Source organism: Homarus americanus, unplaced genomic scaffold (assembly GCF_018991925.1).
Source record: "Homarus americanus isolate GMGI-L3 unplaced genomic scaffold, GMGI_Hamer_2.0 scaffold48016, whole genome shotgun sequence".
NCBI lineage: Eukaryota > Metazoa > Arthropoda > Malacostraca > Decapoda > Nephropidae > Homarus > Homarus americanus.
The window spans coordinates 2,914,061-2,933,519 of NW_024755055.1; the positions used below are offsets into that span (position 1 = coordinate 2,914,061).

Genomic DNA, 19,459 nt, shown 5'->3' on the forward strand with positions numbered 1-19,459 from the left:
ATTTTCCAGATTCTCGGGCAGTACTTTTAAAATTCAAATTTAAGGAGGAATAAAGAAGAGATTTTTAGGTTTATTTTGATAGTTTATTCATTAGCAAATATAGCATGCTTCATTTATCAAAACGAGCAGTTTTAAAGAAAAAGCTGTGGATTCTATAATTTTATTCTTTGCCTTTTTTATATCATAAATTGTAGACTTTCCAATGTCGCCTGTTTCTATTAGAGCAGTATTGCTCACTCCACATTCCAGTTTCTTAATTATTTCAAGTTTGTCACTCATTTTCAACGTGTTCTTCTTTCTCTTCACACAACGAAGTTTATTTACTTTAGGAGCCATTATTATGGGCTTGTACAGTACTCTGTAAATGGAAAGAATAGGACTCAAAATCACATACGTCGTCAGTTTGATTGCTTGTTTTAAAGTGGCGACCGCGAGGTCGTTTGTTGTCGCTGTGCAGCTGTGGCGCTCACGCATGCGCACATACACAAAAGCCAGCTAAATATATATATATATATATATATATATATATATATATATATATATATATATATATATATATATATATATATATATATATATATATATATATATATATATATATATATATATATATATATATATATATATATATATATATATATATATATATATATATATATATATATATATATATATATATATATATATATATATATATATATATATATATATATATATATATATATATATATATATATATATATAAGTTTGAGTTTTTGAAAAGTCTGGATTTCTGGCATCCGGATTTTTGGAATTTTACTGTACTACTACTACTACATGTATAAGGCAAAATAAAGTATAAGAAAGTATAGATGAACTTTATTATAACTCAAAGATATAATTTCTATTCTTGAACTCTTGTCAAAATGGAATTTGTGATATAGTAATGAAGTTATATACTTTTACTTTTATCCTCTTCGCCACTGATCGGCTTGTTAGCCGCTTGGGCGATCGGTCACGTCTCTTTTCCTTTATATTCTTCACCAAAAGGTCGGCTCGCTAGCCGCCCGGGCGATCGGTCACATCTCTGTCACGCACTGTTGGCAAATACTGGGCATGCACCGGCTCCTGAATGTACCTGAACCCGCTCCAGTGTTGGTCAAGTCTTCTCTTGAAAGAGCTCACACTCGGTGCCGTCACAACACTCTCTGGTAGGTTTTCCAAGAGTTTACAACCCTCACTCCGAAAAAGTTTGCCCTCACGGTTTTCTGGACTTGCGGCTTCTTCAATCTTGAGCTGTGACCCCTTGTGGGGCGAGCGTCCGCCAGCTCCAAGTAAGGACACTCAACTGAGTAGTGCCCCCTGAGATGCTTATAAACCTCAACTAGGTCCCCCCTTGCCCGTCTGTAGTATAAGCTAGGCAAGTTCAGGCGCTCCAATCTCTCAGGGTAGCTGAGATGCCGAAGTGCAGGCACCAGTTTGGTGGCCCTCCTTTGAACATTTTCAACCAACTGACAGTCCCTAGCATATCTCGGGGACCAGATGGGGTGACAGTACTCCAGATGGGGAAGCACTTCACTCCTGAAGATCGTCACGAGGGACGGACCGTCTAGATATCTGAACGACCTTCTTATAAGACCCAATAATTTATTTGCCTGATTTACCTTCTTCTCACAATGGCCCGAGAACTTCAGCTCATTGTCAACATACACACCTAGGTCCTTCTCACACACAGTCTCAACTAGTACATTTTCTTCATCCCGTTGGGACATATGGTATGCCTCCTTACCGTTGGTACGCCCCAGGTGCATCCTCTTACACTTCGTGACATTGAATCTCAGCAGCCATTCCTTCGACCATTCCTGGAGCCCACAGAGGTCCTTCTGCAGCTCTTCACAGTCCTCTTGGTTCTTAATTTCCCGAAATAACTTGGCGTCATCGGCCCTTTGAGATGTTTATGCACCTCAATTATGTCTCCCCTTGCCCGTGTGCAGTTCCAGGCCCTCTAATCTCTCAGGGTAGCTGAGGTGGTGTAGTGCAGGCACCAGTCTGGTGGCCCTCCTTTGGTCTAATATATCATTCTACTGCTGTGTGATGGTCTAGTATATTATTCTACTGGTGTATAAAAGTCGAGCATATCGTTCTACTAGTGTATGAATGTGTCCTGCATCATTCTAAGGACCCTGTAGCCTATAGTATATACCTTGACTCTACTCAGGCGTTTAATAGAGAACCGCAAAAAGGGCTGAACGATTAAATAAAAAGGAGGAGAATTCAGGCAAATTTGTTCATGGCTGCCATTAGTATGCTATGATTAATGGCGCAAAATCGTCAATTGTGTGTCCATGATAAATGAGGTCTCAAAAGCAGTGTGATGGGATTAATGTGGCTCGTTAGTTCCATAAAAAAATATGCTCAATGCAATTCAGTTCAGCTTTTTTCTTCACAAATACAGACAACTCCAAGCTGTAGCCAGGACACTTAAAAATAGAACTGACTTAATGTGAAATATTATAGGAAAATATATATCGGCTTCAAGAGTGGTCAGAGGATGCATGTAGGTCTTGGTGTTAAAAATATCATTAACTGAAAATAACTGTGGTAAATAAACTTGTAGAATTTATAAGAAGATTTTGTATATATCTCAACTTTGTTCACTCTGAGCTAGCAACAAGGTTAAATCAAAGGTCTACTGGTGGTGGGGTGATGACAGGAAACACCGCTGATCGTTTTTAAACTTTATCTTTTTCACTCATAAGATATCTACGTTAGGGGGCAGTGAAATTTTGCTCAAAGCTGCACTCTTCAGGCATTGTTCCTTATACATATCTAAGACTCCATGCCAAATTTGAAGCTGATATGTCGAGGTTTAGTCTGCCGCATTTTCTACTGAAATTTTTAAATTTACCTACAGTACTAGCCAAACAGCCGCTGTGGCGGTGCAATGTTCTGTACACGTAAACAGGCAAGGAAGAAAGGGATATAACCTATCATAAACAAACAGGAGAAAAACAAACACTCAAACAGGGATAGAAAACACATGTAAACAATCAAATAAACAAAAACACGCAGAAAAACATCTTCTCTACACACACACACACACACACACACACACACACACACACACCCCGTCGTAAAAATATAACATTCATCCTGGAAAAAAAAACACTTGCGGACACCCACCAATATAATCATGCCATAAAACCCTTGGTAATAGTAGCATTTATTTTTTCCTAGTACGAACGAGACGCGAAAGTGGGAGGGAGGGAGAAGGTTTGAGTGGGTGGGAGGGAGAGAAGGAAGGAAGGAGAGGGTTGAGTGAGTGGGAGGGAGGGAAGGAAGGAAGGAGAGGGTTGAGTGAGTGGGAGGAGAGGAAGGAAGGAAGGAGAGATTGAGTATCAGGAAAGGAAGAATGAGAAGGGGAGAGAGGTGAGGGGAAGGAGGGAGAGGTGAGAGGGAAGGAGGGAGAGGTGAGGGGGAAGGAGGGAGAGGTGAGGGGGGAGGAGGGAGAGGTGAGAGAGAGGTAGACTCGCGTAAAGGGCTCAACTTTTACCACAAATTTCTTTAATGGCGGAGAAAGTATTTTGAGAGAGAGAAGGAGGGAGGGATAGAGGGAGAGTGTGAGGGAGGAATGGGAGGATGAGAGAGAGAGTGTGTGTGTGTGTGTGGGAGAAGGAGGGAGAGTGAGAGGGAGAAAAGGTGTAAGGGAGAATAAGAGAGAGAGTGTAACTTATTGTGGGTTATCTTACTGAGAGAGAGGGAGGAGAGAAAGAGAGAGCAGAGTGAGAAAGAGAGTGAAAAGGTGAGAGAGAGAAAGAGAGAGAGAGGTATGTTTGTGTTGGGATAAACTTGTGTTGACGTTTTTGTAAGTGAACTCGGATTCCTGTTCGTGAGTTGAACATTTATTATTTCGTATGTATAATGTTTTATGTGTACGGTCTCTCTCTCTCTCTCTCTCTCTCTCTCTCTCTCTCTCTCTCTCTAAGTCTCACAGTAGGTTATACAACTCATAATAAGTTATTGTCTGTCGTGAGGTGTGTATTGACGTTGTGATGTGTAGTAATGTTACGTAGAATGAGTTTCTGTGTGTGTGTGTGTGTGTGTGTGTGTGTGTATCTATCTCACACACACTCAGGATCTGCCAACTACCAACACCTTTAAGGCCTCATCTTCATGGAGATTAACCACGCCCTCATGTGCCAAGTCTATGAAGACCCTCGAGTAGGACTTGAGAAGGAGGCACTTAAGAGATGGTGAAGATTAAGTGTGTGTTACTGCAGCCACGTACAGTATAAAGGACTTTTCTGCAGATGTGTGTGTGTGTGATAGATAGATGCACACACACACACACACACACACGAAATTCTTCACTAACAGAAAAACTAAATAAACAGACTAATTGTCTTCATCAGATGTTCCCTCATGCAAACGGGGCAGCGTGTCCTATTTTAATAAGTTGTTGATCCAATATAGAACATAATTTTTCTAGGCCAAATTATTGTTTATAAAGGATAATTATTAACTATGTAAGGGTAATCTTACAGTTTTTGCCCAACTGTGAAAACACCGGACAGGCTGTCTCCTCCCTCTATATTATGATCTATATTGGATCAACAACTTAATAAAATAGGACACGCTGCCCTCTCCTGTAGATGTAGGATTTAGAGAAACTTTCTGTTTCTTGTCTATATTTCGGTTGGTGAAAATAACTTGGTCAAGCGGCGCGGGAAAATGAAGAAGACAAGAAGGCGGAGTGGGCCGCCGCTAAGACGAGCCACAACTTTGGTTCTCGATTTCTACTTAACGCTTTCCTTGACTTTCTATTTTTAATATTACTTTAGAAAATTTAGAGTTCACAATTCAGAGTTGGAATTTTTGTTGTGGAAAGATCAGAAAAATTATCAAAATAGGAAAACTAAAGTGTTGTTGAGCGTGTCTTGTGATGGAACAGTGATCATAACAGTGTCGCGACATAATAAAGTGCTTAATGATAAAATACTACAGGTACTTTATAATAGTGATTATTATTTAAGTGTTATAAGTGATGTAAAGTGATTATTGAAGTGAATTAAGTGGTGATGAGAGTTAAGAAGTGACACTTGACGACTTCAGCCTCGGTAAGTATTATACGCCATTGTTTTATTTATTTTTAGTGATAAACACGTCCCTTCCAGATATTTAAACGTAATAAAAAGCTTAATAATATTACAAGAATATGAATAATCTGATAATATAATAGATTGTATAATTTCCAAGGGTGCTACTTAATATGAGTAGGTTATTTTTCAATGGATTTAGCTGAATAAGTAATTACGTATAAAATTTAACCAATATTTACAATTAACAACAAAACTATTACCATTAATTTGGGTCATTTTATGTTACACTTGTTAGTTTCTGTGATATGAAGATAATTTAGTAAGTGGTTTGGAATTATCTGCTGAAATTAGTAGTAATAAAAATGAAGTTGGTTATTATTTAATATAATTTCGGGTTATTCAGTTGTGTTAAGCGAAATTTAGTGATTTGAGTTTAGAAAATAAAGAATCGTGAATAATTCTTAATTAATAAGTATTCAGTAAAACCTTGTAGGAAAGATATGTTAACATATCGTCCGCTTGTCTGTTGACTAATAACGGATCTACAGGAGAGGGCAGCGTGTCCTATTTTAATAAGTTGTTGATCCAATATAGAGCATAATTTTTCTAGGCCAAATTATTGTTTATAAAGGATAATTATTAACTATGTAAGGGTAATCTTACAGTTTTTGCCCAACTGTGAAAACACCGGACAGGCTGTCTCCTCCCTCTCCGTCTCCTCATTTCTCTTGAAATAGAAAGACAGATTAGCCGAAATATAATGAATTAAAACTTTAGTAGCCAAAATATTCTTGGTGGAATTATTTCCTTTGAGTCTTTATGATTTATTCTTTTCATGGTATCAGTTTACAATGTTTATATAGGCTCTAGGTTTTTATGTATAGTTACGGGGCGCCAAACCTCCTTGTATCTAACATTAATTTATGTTTCTTACAGGTTCGGAGTTCTGGTCTGTGCTGTAGGCTGTAAGGTAAGTAAACTGTTGATTTCAGAGATTTGTGATAGGTGACATTATTCTAGGGTCCAGTTTGGATAGCTATATAAATTTTGCCTTCATTTGAAATTAAAAATAACGTAAATGTAATAAGTAAATGTTCGGGTTTCATTAATTATTTTACTGAGCCAAAAACTGTAAATACCGAGCCTTGATATGTCTGGGAGCAATCTTTATTTATATATTTTTTTGCATGCATCTTATTAACATGTTGCCCGTCAGTATTGGGAACCTTGCGGTGGTAATGTCAGGTACTGGGGCGAATCAAGGCTTGTAGCCCTAATAGGTTTAAGGTTAGGTTAGATAAGGTTAGGGCTCCCTGTTTAGTATCACTAACTCACAACTAGTCCTTTATATTGTAGATGCACCGTAGCTTCTTTTCCAGGTGGAGGTAAGGTTTTTATATGGTACAAATGTAACTTTTTTGTTCAAGTTTAGATGAGGTACATAGCTGTGTTTTTTCTGTTCACCACAAAAGGAAAGTTAATTTTAGATGAAGTTAGTTCAAGTCTTTTATTCAATACAACTTAAATGCAAAGTTTCTTTTCAAGTTAGATAAAATACATAGCTGTGTATTTCATTGCAATATGTATTGTTGTTTTTTCAGTTGAAGATAATATTGAGATGTAATTCTTTCTATTTAATTCATATGCAAAGGTTATTTAAAGTGAAGGTAAGGTTCATGTATTAATTTTAGTGCATTATTTCTTTTTTTTTCAGATGAAAATAATATTGACAAGTATTTTTTCTATTTAATTTCATATGCAAAGCTTATTTAAGGTTAAGGTAAAGTTCATGTATTAATTTTAGTATTAATTTTTTTCTTATTTCAGATGAAGATGAGTACTAACCGATATGTATTTCTTTCAATGTGACAATGCATTTTTTACAGGTGTTAGTACTGTAGAGTACTTAGTCGACTTTGTGTACATTATTAAATTTATGCTTTCAGATTTGTTGTAAAATTTGTTTGGTTTCCTTTACGTTTTGTGGGTGTTCCTTACGGTTTAGTTGTTGTACAGTACATTACAGTTTAGCTGCTGTACAGTTCATTACGGTTAAGTTGTACAGTTCATTATGGTTTAGTTGCTGTACAGTACATTACGGTTTAGCTGTTGTACAGTACATTTCGATTTTAAAAGTGTAAGTGGCTGCCCTTAGTAACCTTATCGGCAGACAGTTATAGTGTCTGTCATTGACCTTCCCTGGCAGACTAGTAGGTTTTAGTGTGTCTGCCATCGACCTTCCCTGGCAGACTATTTGGTTTTAGTGTCTGCCATCGACCTTCCCTGGCAGACTATTAGGTTTTAGTGTCTGCCATCGACCTTCCCTGGTAGACTAGTAGGTTTTAGTGTCTGCCATCGACCTTCCCTGGCAGACTATTTGGTTTTAGTTTCCGCCATCGACCTTCCCTGGCAGACTATTAGGTTTTAGTATGTGTAATCGACCTTCCATGGCAGACAATTAGGTTTAAGTGTCTGCCATCGACCTTCCCTGTCAGACTATTAGGTTTTAGTGTCTGCTATCGACCTTCCATGGAAGACAATTAGGTTTTAGTGTCTACCATCGACCTTCCCTGGCAGACTATTAGGTTTTAGTGTCTTCCATCGACCTTCTATGGCACACACGTAAGATCTTTTGCATGTCTTCCATCGACCTTCCATGGCAGACACGTAAGATCTTGCATGTCTGCCATCCACTGATCTTGGGAAACATACAATTAATCTCATTTTTTCCATTGGATATCCTTGGCAGACAATTAACCTATTTGAGTTTCGACCAGCAACCTTCCGTGGCAGACACCTTGGTTCTTCAGTCTGCCATCAACCTTCCGTAGCAGACACCTTGGTACTTCAGTCTGCCCTCGAACCTTCCGTGGCAGACACCTAGGTATAATTCCAGGTGAGTTTCATTGTCACTAATTACAGGTATCACAGGTAAATAAGTAAAAGTCAGGTAGAGTTGAAGATAATGGACTTTATTTTCTTTCGTGTTAATGGGGTGAGGATCGGTTAATAATGGGTGGGGTGATTTTTAATGGGTCGTGGCTAATGGTGTTTGTCTTTCGTGGGATCTATACGTCAGTCGTGTGTGTAACATCTTCCCTCTGACATACCTTCCTTTCCCCCTTACACTCCCTCTTTCTTCTTCTCACTACCTCCCTCCCCTTCTCACTACCCCTCCTTCTCTCCCTCCCGTCTTCACTACCCCTCCTTCCCTCCCTCCCGTCTTCACTACCTCCCTTTTCTCTCACTTCCTCTCTTTCAGCCGTGCTGTCTCGGGTTATATTTGTTTTCTTGGTCTAGAAAATTTCTGAGTCTGTGGTTAATCGTCTCCCTGGCCAGCTACGCCCGTATTTATACAATTCTGAAACATCAGGATTTGGGATGCGCGTAGCGCGAGAGCCAATCACAGAGGAGAATGCCAGAGGTACCCGGCACTCTGATCCTGGCGTTGCTACGTGTGTGTCTGCATTGTGGAGTAGGTCTATCCCAAGGTAGGTAGATACCTACCTTGGTCTACCCAAGGTAGGTGTCTACTTACCTTGGGTCTACCAGCGTGGCTGGCTGTACGCTGGTAGACGCGCGGGAGCTCGTCGTCATTTGTAGGGGATGGGATCCACTACAAAGGATTATTATTATTATTATTATTATTATTATTATTATTATTGTTGTAGATTTTCCAAAAATATTTTCACAGAGGTATTATAATGTCTCGTACTTTGATATTTCCCAAAATATTTCTCTACGAAGACATTTCCCGAAATATTTCCTCGTGTTGGCAAGTCTCCCTTGAGTGAAAGTTGCCAATTGGTCTTTTCACCAATGTAAACAACACCTCATAACTGTGTCTTATTTCTTCGTCCAATAGTGTATGTAGTAATGGCAATTTATACTTTGTGTGACGAATGTGAACGATAATTATTGGTACATTGTTTTGCCAGTCAAGAGCCTCCAATTATATAGTAGATGAACCTGCGATGGTTGTATGGAGGGAATCTCGCCTCTCTCTCAACATGTCCTCAACAAACTCTGCAACTTGTTTGCAATATCAGACGAGATAGGTGAACTATGCAAACAACAACAACGGTCAATATGTGGTGTAGAACTGTAGATTCTCCAGCGCTTTTCCTAAAAATTGCTCCTCCATTGTACCCATCAATTTAGTGAGTGAGGCTCACACTGGACAACACCCTTCTCACGTGTGTCTCAGCCTAGGCCCTTGACAAATTAGTGAGTTAGACGCCTTACCGCTGTACAACCAACACCAACTAATTTTTTGCACTAATTTGCTGGAAAATAGAACTAAGAGATAAAAATATACGTAGATAAATAGGAAGTAACAGACACATACATACTAAATATACAGTATAGATACTGTTTATAGATAATTAGGTGTAGTAAATAAGGAGGTAAAATATAGAGTACAGTAACTTTAAACATCTGATGGATGTCATGTTAAAATAGTACTAAAACAAAACCGCTAAATTTTTTAATCAAATGACCGTATTTTCCCTTAATGATCCTTTAGTGATTTAGATATAATTTTATAATTAAATAATTTATTTTTTAATATCTCTTTCGTGTTAATTTTTAATATGTTTGTTTTAAGCTATAAAAAAAGGAAGTAAAGGGAGGCAAAAAAATCGCGAGAAAAATTTATTTTAATAAACTCACTTGACTAAAAATACCTTAGAATATTTTAGTAAAGGGTTAAGTTTAATCTAATTGTGTTTTTTAATATAAAGCGATGATGGTCGTGGTAATTTTGTAACAAACATCAAGCAGCTCATTCCAGTTGTCTTGGCAACAGAGTAATTACTCATCTAACGTTATCTTACTTCATTTATTTACTCAGGTATGATTATTCTTACATATTTTAGAGTATATCAGGTTTTATCATAATGACAGGTGTTAGACAGATGGTAACTGGCATGTAAGCATTACCTAATATGTTGTTATTATCACTATGTCATGTCTTATTTTGTTCATGATTTGTTATTTAATGTTATTGTTATTTATGTTATTAAGACGTAAATTTCTATAGTGGGAGAAATTTACTGACTATTTTATATACTTTTTGTTTTTTATGATTCACAGGTATTGGGGTTATATGTTTACCCTACTTTTATCCTCGTTAGCCGCTTAGAGCCAAACATTAATTACAGGTATATCAACAACCTTACCTGACCTGATAAACATTCGGAAAAAGTGTACCACGGAACTCTATATTGATTTGTATGTAGAGAGACCGAGCAAAAAATATGCTATAGAGTTCCGTGGTTAACCTTTCCCTAATCTTTACCCCTTACCTAACCTAACCTGACCTACAGAACCTTTTGATATTAATACATTAGAATTAAGGATGTTAGGTTAGTTTTTTTCAGTAGTTCGTTCCTCCAGGTTTATGTGATGTAAAATACTGGCGAGCCTAAGCACTGCTTTGTCTACTTCATATTAAAATAGAGACATTACGAAATATTACTGCATTGATATATGATTTAATTTGCACTAAAATCACTAACTTTCGGAAATATATTTAACTGAAAATGACTCATTCCTTACCTTAAACAAATCGCAATTACCTTTTATGATGGGGAACTGCAGTTTCAGTATTTTCTGTTTGTCAACTTTATTATTATCCTTAACACTAAATTTTATCCATCTATAACGACACGATTATACTTTTATTATATACCTGACACACTTGCAGGTGCCTTTTGATATACGAATTCTTCCATCAACTGTTACCTTATATGATTTATATAACAAGATGAATCAACCTAACCTTCCTGTCTTAACCTGAATGAAGTATTTTATATTATTGTACAAAGTGGTTGTTATACTGTATTGTACATTAATGTAATACAGTGCATTACAGAACCTTGTTCCACTTACAGTAAATATAAAAAATGGTATCCAAGAACTTGCTTTCATTAATCCACTTGTGTCATTTTGATGATTCTGTCCGAAAAGTCCCTTCGCACCTGCAAAAATTAATTAATGCAGTATTTTTCTGTTCCCACAGGATTGTTGAATTCGTAGATGAAAATGGCTCTGTCTCTCGAAGCAAGGACGTTCATAGTGGAATTTGTATTTAGAAGTGCGGGACAATACACAGAGGAAGTGCAACGAAGGTTTGCAGAAAAATTTCCAAACATTCAGGTACCGCACCGCAACACAGTCAGGCAGTTGATAAAAAAGTTTCGTGACACCGGCTCAGTCGCTGATGCACCAAGATCTGGCAGGCCGTCAGTGCTCACACAGGAAAAATTAGAGGATTTATCTGATCACATATTACAGAGCCCAAAAAATTCTGTTCGTAAATTGGCACAAGAAGCCGGAGTTTCTTATGGAAGTGTACAGAGAGCTCTTAGGAAAGACCTGCTCTTTCACCCGTATAAATTAACGTCGGTGCACGAACCAAAAGAAAGAGACGATGATAAACGTATGCAATATTGCAGGTGGTTCACAAATGTTATTGCTGATAATGGTGAAAACATTTTGGACGTTACATAGTTTACAGTAGTGTTAATTATTGCTGCTGCTGCTGCACTGTTTGATAACCCTCTGTGTGGTATGTGGTGTGTTTTACAGTGGTAAGAGCCATTTTTGGAATCGCACAAATATTAACCCCCAGCAGATTTCACCTTAAGGTTAAACTCCCAAATGCTAACCTTAACTAACCCAACCCCAGGTAGCATTAGGGTGTTTAATCATCTGGTGAAATAAGCTGAGGTGGCTGATCTTTGGATGTTCTTTTTGTTATTAGTTTATGTATTTTACTTTATTTTTTAGAATGATAAGATTTCAGAAATTTAGGTAACGTCGGTAATTTTTGTTTTGATTGGCAGGAGTGACGATGCCGTACCTGGAGATTGCCACCAATCTTACCAAGGAGAAAATAACTCCAGAGATCCTGACTAACCTTAGTAAGCTTCTCAGTGCTATACTGGGCAAGGCAGAACAGGTAATTGTGAATTTTGAAGTAAAGTTTTAAGTACTGTACTGTATACAGTTCTGTATGTAAGATTTCAGTTATTGTATTTTCAAATGTCAGAATAGACAATACTGTACTGTACTGTACTGTAGTTTGAAACACTTGACTGAATTTTCAAATCCTTAGAAATTTTTGTGTAGGTTTCATAGAGAAAGAATATTCATATCACTTGATGCTTAGACACCCCAGCTTAATTCACGTGATGATCAGTAAACATGCTAACACCTGCGTATTTAAGAGGGAGGGCCATGTCCCCCTCTATATATATATACTGTATATCACTGCACTATCCCTCATGCTATGTAGAGAGGTAACATTAAATTAGGTTACCTCGTGAAATAAGCTGAGCTGGACAACGCTCCAATAAACTTCATAAACAGAACCTCAGTATTATTAAAAAAAGATTATATAAACTGTAATAGTGATCCTTGGGAAGTTTTAGTTATGACTAATTACTGTAACCTATTAAAAATTTGGTGTGGTTTTGGAATAGAAAAAGGACCTTGAATGGATAGGTTTGATTACCTCAGAGAATAGCGACCTTGCCTCACCAGCTAAGAGGGCACTTGGAAGTCCTACATTTAATACTCGGTTCCCATTCTGAAAGATTAGTTTGACGATGGAAGGCATTCCAGCCATAAAACTTGCCTGGTGACTCCAAGTGATGATGATGAAGATGTTGAACTTAAAAATAGCTTGAATCATATTATTTTATATAAAATATATTGCCAGTTGTTGATGACCTTTTGAGGCAGCGTGTAAAACTATTTGACCTGTCATGTACAGTAGCAGATAAAAGTTCGCTCCCGTGGTAAACCGAGTCACGGGAATGAGTCTCCGAACTGACCTAATCATACTGTCATCTGGTGTGGGTGTGCTGTTTTATCTCATTTGGGGTTGATGCTGCTTCATTTAGGGAGAGAGCGAAGCTTTTTCCCTGACTGTACACTGATGTTTGGTTTTCCTGTTGAAATAAAACTAACTTGTATACTGTACAGTGCTACAATTACTGTGTAATGGATTGTGGTGGCAGAGTGAACACAATACTGGGCTTCCTAACCTGAGGATCTTTGGTTTGTACCCTGGGCACCCTCGGCCAACCCAGCTGTTAATGGGTACCTAATTTACCAGTTGGGAAGTGAACATGGTTGAATATAGTGCCAGCCGCACTGCTACCTTGTGTACTGGGGACATAATATTCCTTTTGCTGTATGCTTATGGCACCCTCTTACCCACTTCTGTATTACTATTGCAATTCTCGGGCAGGGTGAAACTATGGGCAAGTTTCTCTATGCCATTTGCCTCTGTCTACCCAGCAGTAATTGGGAACCTGGATGTTAATTGATATGCAGTTTGTGTTCTAGGGTAATGGTTAGCCAGTGCAGTTACTGAGTTGTCCAGTCTACTTGGACTATTCCTTGACACTGGGTCATGCAACTTGTGAACATAGGGTGTTGTTGTTGTTGTGTTAGCAACAGCTATTACAGCTTAAACAAATTCATACCTGGGTGGCCCAAGGGCTGGCCATCATCTAGCATGAGGGGCAACCATTATTATTAATATTCTAACACTAAAGCATCTCATCACTGATACTGGTTTGTTGTCATTCATATGTTACCTCAGGAAGCATCTTGCAAAATGTCTACTTTTTCATTGTGTTTCACAAATAAAAATGTTAGCTGGTAAACTGTCAGCAGTACTGTACCATGATTGATACTGTTCACATTGGACGTTATTACTCTACAGCATTTCTTGTAACGACTTGTACATAGCCAGTGTGTTATTGTGTATTTAACATTAAAAGGTTCATATCACTGATCTTAGTTATGTAATAAGCCTGATGATTAGACACCTTAATGCTAACCTAACTCCCGTAGTAGTGGTTAGGGTGTTTAATCATCTGGTGAAATAAGATGGGGAGCTTAATCTTCATGAGATCTGCAATAATGTCAGAGAAATTTCTTCAGTTGAAATGGGTGAATAACAATACCTCTAGTCTATTGTATTCACAGCTCAGACTTAAGGAAAAATTCTTCTCCTGTTTTATCATAGTTCATGAGAACATCCCACCTTGTCCAGTATTAACACAGGAGGAAACTGGAGAACATAAAGAAATCTTGCAATGTTTAGTAGTGTCACATTGGATAGCTTCCTTCTCGCATCTGTCCTGGGCCGGGATTGAACCCAGGACGTACGTATGCCACTGCTGTACAGTACAACTAACACCCTGTCAAACTTTTACAGTACTGTGTGGTGCGCGTCATCCCAGACCAGCTGATGACCTTTGGCGGCAGCTCTGACCCCTGCGCCACCGCTTTGTTAATAAGCCTGGGCAAGTTAGGTGTAGAGGAGAACAAGGGTCACGCTGCCAAGATATACGAGTTTGTGGAAAACTCCCTCGGGATACCAGGTGACAGGTGAGAGGACATGGTCTTGTGAGATGAAGCCTTGTAACTACTGTACTGTACTGTAAAGTACAGGGCAAGTGAGAACGAACTGACACATAATGTAATGGTCCCTGTTTTATAAACAGAAGAATTATACAAATGGGTTAATTACCAGGGCTATGAGGTGACATGTTCAGTTGATAACCACGGGAAGCTGCATCATATGCCGAGTTAAGGCATTAAGTAGCCGGCTCCCTGGCCACCTAAAGCGGGCAGTAGTTTGATATCCTTGACTAGAGGAAAACGTTATTTGAGAGCCATCGTGGATGGTTCCGTCTTCCCTCAAGGGAGGACGACGTGCCTATTTCGTTCTCCGTCGATGGGTCACTTCTCATATAAGTCCCACTCATAATCTCATAGACCGGAATGTTGTTACCCATTATTGATTTCTTTGATCGTTGTAACAGTAATATAACGGTTTCTTTGTAGATTCGCTGCCACGTATATAACAATTCTTCCTTGTAGTAGTAAATGTCACATATAACAATATCTTTGATTGCTATTTCATATTTACGTTCACGTTCCATATATGGGTTCTTCTTCTTCACCAGTATGCCACAGTAATGGGGAGAACATAATACCTCTACCTTTACCAACTGTGTATATGGTGAGATGACTGTTAGTGTGATATAACAGTTACTTGTGAAACTCTCATATATGCAACAACCTTCCTGGGTTGTCACCACTTGCAACAATCACTTGAGAAGCTATTTCGGATACACGTCCAGATGTAGATCAACTGTAACTTCCACTATTTATGAGTGTGAAGAGAGAGGAGGGCGGCTATGTAAATAGACCGTTTAATCACGTCCTTTCGATGTGAGATTATGAGTGGGACTTATATGAGAAGTGACCCATCGAGGGAGATCGGAATAGGCACGTCGTCCTCCCTCGAGGGAAGACGGAACCATCCACGATGGCTCTCAAATAACGTCTTCCTCTAGTCAAGGATATCAAACTACTGCCGGCTTTTGGTGGCCAGGGAGCCGACTACTTAATGCCTTAACTCGGCATATGATGCAGCTTCCCGTGGACACACGTTATCATGTGCACTGAACATGTCACCTAATAGCTAGTGGAAAGTTACAGGGGGTGAACCTGTTTATAAATCAAATGTAATTAACCCATTTATATAATTCTTCTGTTTATAAAATAGAGGCCATTACAATAACACTTCTACTGTACTGTATTTACTTCATACATGTGTATTGTTTAGTATAAAGTATGATGTATGTTGAGTAGTATATAGAGGGTGTCCCAGAAAAATGTCCCTAAAATAATTTTGCTCAGAAAAATACACTACACAAAACTTTTCATTTCTGTTTGCTTTATGTTAATGCCAAAGCCTGTAAGTTTACTTTAATGCCACATGTTCAATGTAAGCCCCTTTCCCACCAATCACTGCTTGTATTCTAACAGCTAATTGTTTGTCACTCCTGGGAAAGTTTCAAGTGGAATATTCTGAATTTCACATAGGATGTTGTTCATGAATTTTACCCAAGTTTAAAATACAGTATATCATTTAGTTCTCACCCAGCCTGTGTTACTTTCTTCAGCTTGTAATACTACACTGAGTGGTTAACAGATTATAAATATACTTTATTCTATTTATAAACCAGTCAGGATACAGTCAATCTCTGCATAACTTGCACTGACTTTATATACTGTCCTGCGTGTTGAAGAGGATATTTCATTTGTGATTAGAATTAATTATTACTTTTACCTTTATCCTCTTCACCACTCATCGGCTCGTTTCTCCTTGGCCGATCGGTCTTGAAAGAACTCACACTCGGTGCCGTCACAACACTTTCTGGTAGATTGTCCCAAGAGTTCACAACTCTCACTCCGAAAAAGTTTGCCATCACAATTTTCTGGACTTGTGGCTTCTTTACTTTGTGCTGTGACCCCTTGTGGAGCAAGTGTCTGCCCGCTCCAGGTATTGACACTCGACTGAGTAGTGCCCTTTGAGATGTTTATACCTCATTTAGGTCACCCCTTGCCTGGTTTATACATCTCATTTAGGTCACCCCTTGCCTGTCTGTAGTATAAAGCTAGGCAATTGCAGGTGCTCTAATCTCTGGATAACTGAGGTGCCGAAGTGCAGGCACCAGTCTGGTGGCCCTCCATTGAACATTTTCAATTAACTGAGTCCCTAGCATATCTTGGGGACCAGACAGTACTCTAGACGGGGAAACACCACACTCTTGAAGATCGTTAAGAGGGACGGACCGTCTAGTTATCTGAACGACCTTCTTATAAGACCTACTAGTTTAGTTACTCGATTCACCTTCTTCTCACAATGGCTCGACAACTTCAGTTCATTGTCAACATACACACCCAGTTCCTTTTCGCTTTCGGTCTCTATTAATGCAGTTTCTTCGTCCCATTGGGACATATGATACGTCTCCTTACCATTGGTTTGACCCGGGTGCAGCCTTACACTTTGTGACATTGAATATGATATTATGGAGTCTTGTGTATTTTTAACCCCCAGGTACTGTTAGGGTGTTTAATCATCAGGTGAAATAAACTTGGGGGGGTAATTTTCTAGTGATCTGAATATACTCGCATTACTTAATTGATTTTGCATTTTTTTTACTTTCAGAATGTACATCCAGTTCTTTGACAAACCATCATCAGAAATAGGATATAAAGGAACCACTTTCCATCAGTTACTAGGACGATAAGAGTGGAGTGAAATATTCTACTGAATGAGTAAGTAATATTTATCAATCCCACTGTTGTCACCACTATTCAGTATCCACCTGACTGGAATAAATATAATGATGAAGCATTTGTGTTGGCTTATTATCCATGTACTGGTAACTTTAGAGTTGCTGGTGTCTTAGTATTGACAGTATGAACTGCAACTTGTATACTAACAATGTATAATGCCCGAGTGGACAACATCGAGGCTTCACCTGGTTTTAAAAATACGTGAAACTTAAGTAATTATGTTTTTAAGTCAAACTCGTGTAAAAGATGACTTAAACCAATTAATAATAGAATTGAAAAGTCAAGAATGACACGAGGAAAGGCTATAAGACATGAACTCAAGACATAAGAATCTGACAAGAGACTGCAAGATTCCATGGAGTGCAACCTGTAGGGCTGCCCTCAGGTAATCACAGCCGACCCATGCAAGATTGGAAAGTTCTGAAGATGATACGGCCAAGTCAGGAAGCATGAATTCCAAACGCCGACGACTGTAACAATAAGTTTATATGACGGTAAAAACATTGGAAGCTGCTGTCGCTTTTTCCCATGCTGCTGCTGCTTCTACCCATGCTGCTTCTTCCCATGCTGTTGCTGCTTCTACCCATGTTGCTGCTGCTGCCTCTACTCATTTCTCTTGTACCTGCTTATGCCCTTGCTGCTGCTTCTACCCATGCTGCTGGTGCTGCTTCTACCCATGCTGCTGGTGCTGCTTCTACCCATGCTGCTGGTGCTACTTCTTCCCATGCTGTTGCTGCTTCTACCCATGTTGCTGCTGCTGCCTCTACTCATTTCTCTTGTACCTGCATATGCCCCTGCTGCTGCTTCTACCCATGCTGCTGGTGCTGCTTCTTCCCATGCTGTTGCTGCTTCTACCCATGTTGCTGCTGCTGCCTCTACTCATTTCTCTTGTACCTGCATATGCCCCTGCTGCTGCTTCTACCCATGCTGCTGGTGCTGCTTCTGCCCATGCTGTTGCTGCTTCTACCCATGTTGCTGCTGCTGCCTCTACCCATTTCTCTTGTACCTGCTTATGCCCCTGCTGCTGCTTCTACCCATGCTGCTGGTGCTGCTTCTTCCCATGCTGCTGGTGCTGCTTCTACCCATGTTGCTGCTGCTGCCTCTACCCATTTCTCTTGTACCTGCTTATGCCCTTGCTGCTGCTTCTACCCATGCTGCTGGTGCTACTTCTTCCCATGCTGTTGCTGCTTTACACCAGAGATGGTGTGTACAGTATAGTATTATGTTTTGTTAGTTTCTTTAACCAAGTTTGATTCTTGTCTGTTACACACTTCTTAAACAATGCCAAGTATTCCCTGTACTGTAACTTTCACCCCTAAACAGTTTGGTACAGCTTATGGCTGTTCTGTTATAGAATAAATTTTACTTCCTTTCCTCTATTGTCATAATTGTTTATAAGCCTTGTGGCAATTTTGTATTTATTATTATTCAAAGAATATTGTACTAAATATAAAGCTGCTGGTATACAGTAAGCTTTCTTTTGAGTCAGGTATAGTAGTGGTGTGTCATGTTGTGAAGAATAACACTGTTTTGTTTATAGTTTTCCAGATTCCTGGCATCTGTCACTTTTTGTTTACTTAATCATTCTTCAGCACTGATGACAAATGACCACATTGCTTACCTTTATTAGGGTTGCCAAATCTGAACACTCCAAAAAGAGGACGCTCCCGAAGACATCCCCCCCCCGCCCGGCACACACAGGCTAATATACAACATACATGGTATTGAAATCTTAAATAAAACAAAAATTACCTTTGCTTAAGGCTGAACATCTTCATTCCCTTCGCTGCAGTCTCCCCCACTGTGTGTGACGATGTGCCCATGCATACTTTTCTGTAGATCGGAACTTTTTCAGTATTGGCTGATTGCTTTTTTATAAAGGGGTATAAAAGTCACTGCAAGGTGTTTCTCGAAGTTGTACTGTACAGTCAGAATGCCTTTCATTGTTTCAACACTCAATTTGTTTCTTTCCTTTGTCCATTGACTTTGCATCAGTGAAAAAACTCTTTCTACGTTTGCATTGTGAGATGATATAGCAAAGAAGAATTGTGCAATTCTTAGCAATTCTGAGTGGCATTCAATGTTCTTTGATTTTTCAAAGTATCTGGTCTACTTTTTGTGTTGGCAGATTACTAAATTCTTCATCACTTGTAATTTTCCACAAACTGTTTCAGGTTACTAACTTGGTCAAATATTTGACAGCT

General features: G+C 38.8%; 1 protein-coding gene across 5 annotated transcripts; it reads left to right on the forward strand.

Moving 5' to 3' along the window:
• The first annotated feature begins 8,444 nt into the window (after positions 1-8,444).
• On the forward strand, positions 8,445-17,315 carry LOC121856207 (macrophage migration inhibitory factor homolog). Of its 5 annotated transcripts, XM_042351557.1 has the most exons (5): positions 9,868-9,930; positions 11,101-11,237; positions 11,927-12,042; positions 14,317-14,489; positions 17,125-17,315. In XM_042351557.1, exons 3-5 carry the CDS (start codon positions 11,935-11,937, stop codon positions 17,204-17,206), a joined length of 363 nt encoding a protein of 120 aa, XP_042207491.1. In that variant the 5' UTR covers positions 9,868-9,930; positions 11,101-11,237; positions 11,927-11,934; the 3' UTR covers positions 17,207-17,315. The 5 variants fall into 5 exon arrangements, with proteins under 5 accessions (XP_042207487.1, XP_042207489.1, XP_042207492.1 ...); XM_042351553.1 differs by lacking the exons at positions 9,868-9,930; positions 11,101-11,237 and adding an exon at positions 8,445-8,553; XM_042351555.1 differs by lacking the exons at positions 9,868-9,930; positions 11,101-11,237 and adding an exon at positions 8,475-8,569.
• Positions 17,316-19,459: the final 2,144 nt, after the last annotated feature.

Bases quoted from the DNA above. Each gene is read 5' to 3' on its own strand.
- LOC121856207 (XM_042351553.1), top strand. From the start codon at position 8,460: ATGCGCGTAGCGCGAGAGCCAATCACAGAGGAGAATGCCAGAGGTACC. The intron at 12,043-14,316 runs GTAATTGTGAAT...AAACTTTTACAG, and splicing joins TACTGGGCAAGGCAGAACAG to TACTGTGTGGTGCGCGTCAT. The intron at 14,490-17,124 runs GTGAGAGGACAT...TTTTACTTTCAG, and splicing joins CTCGGGATACCAGGTGACAG to AATGTACATCCAGTTCTTTG.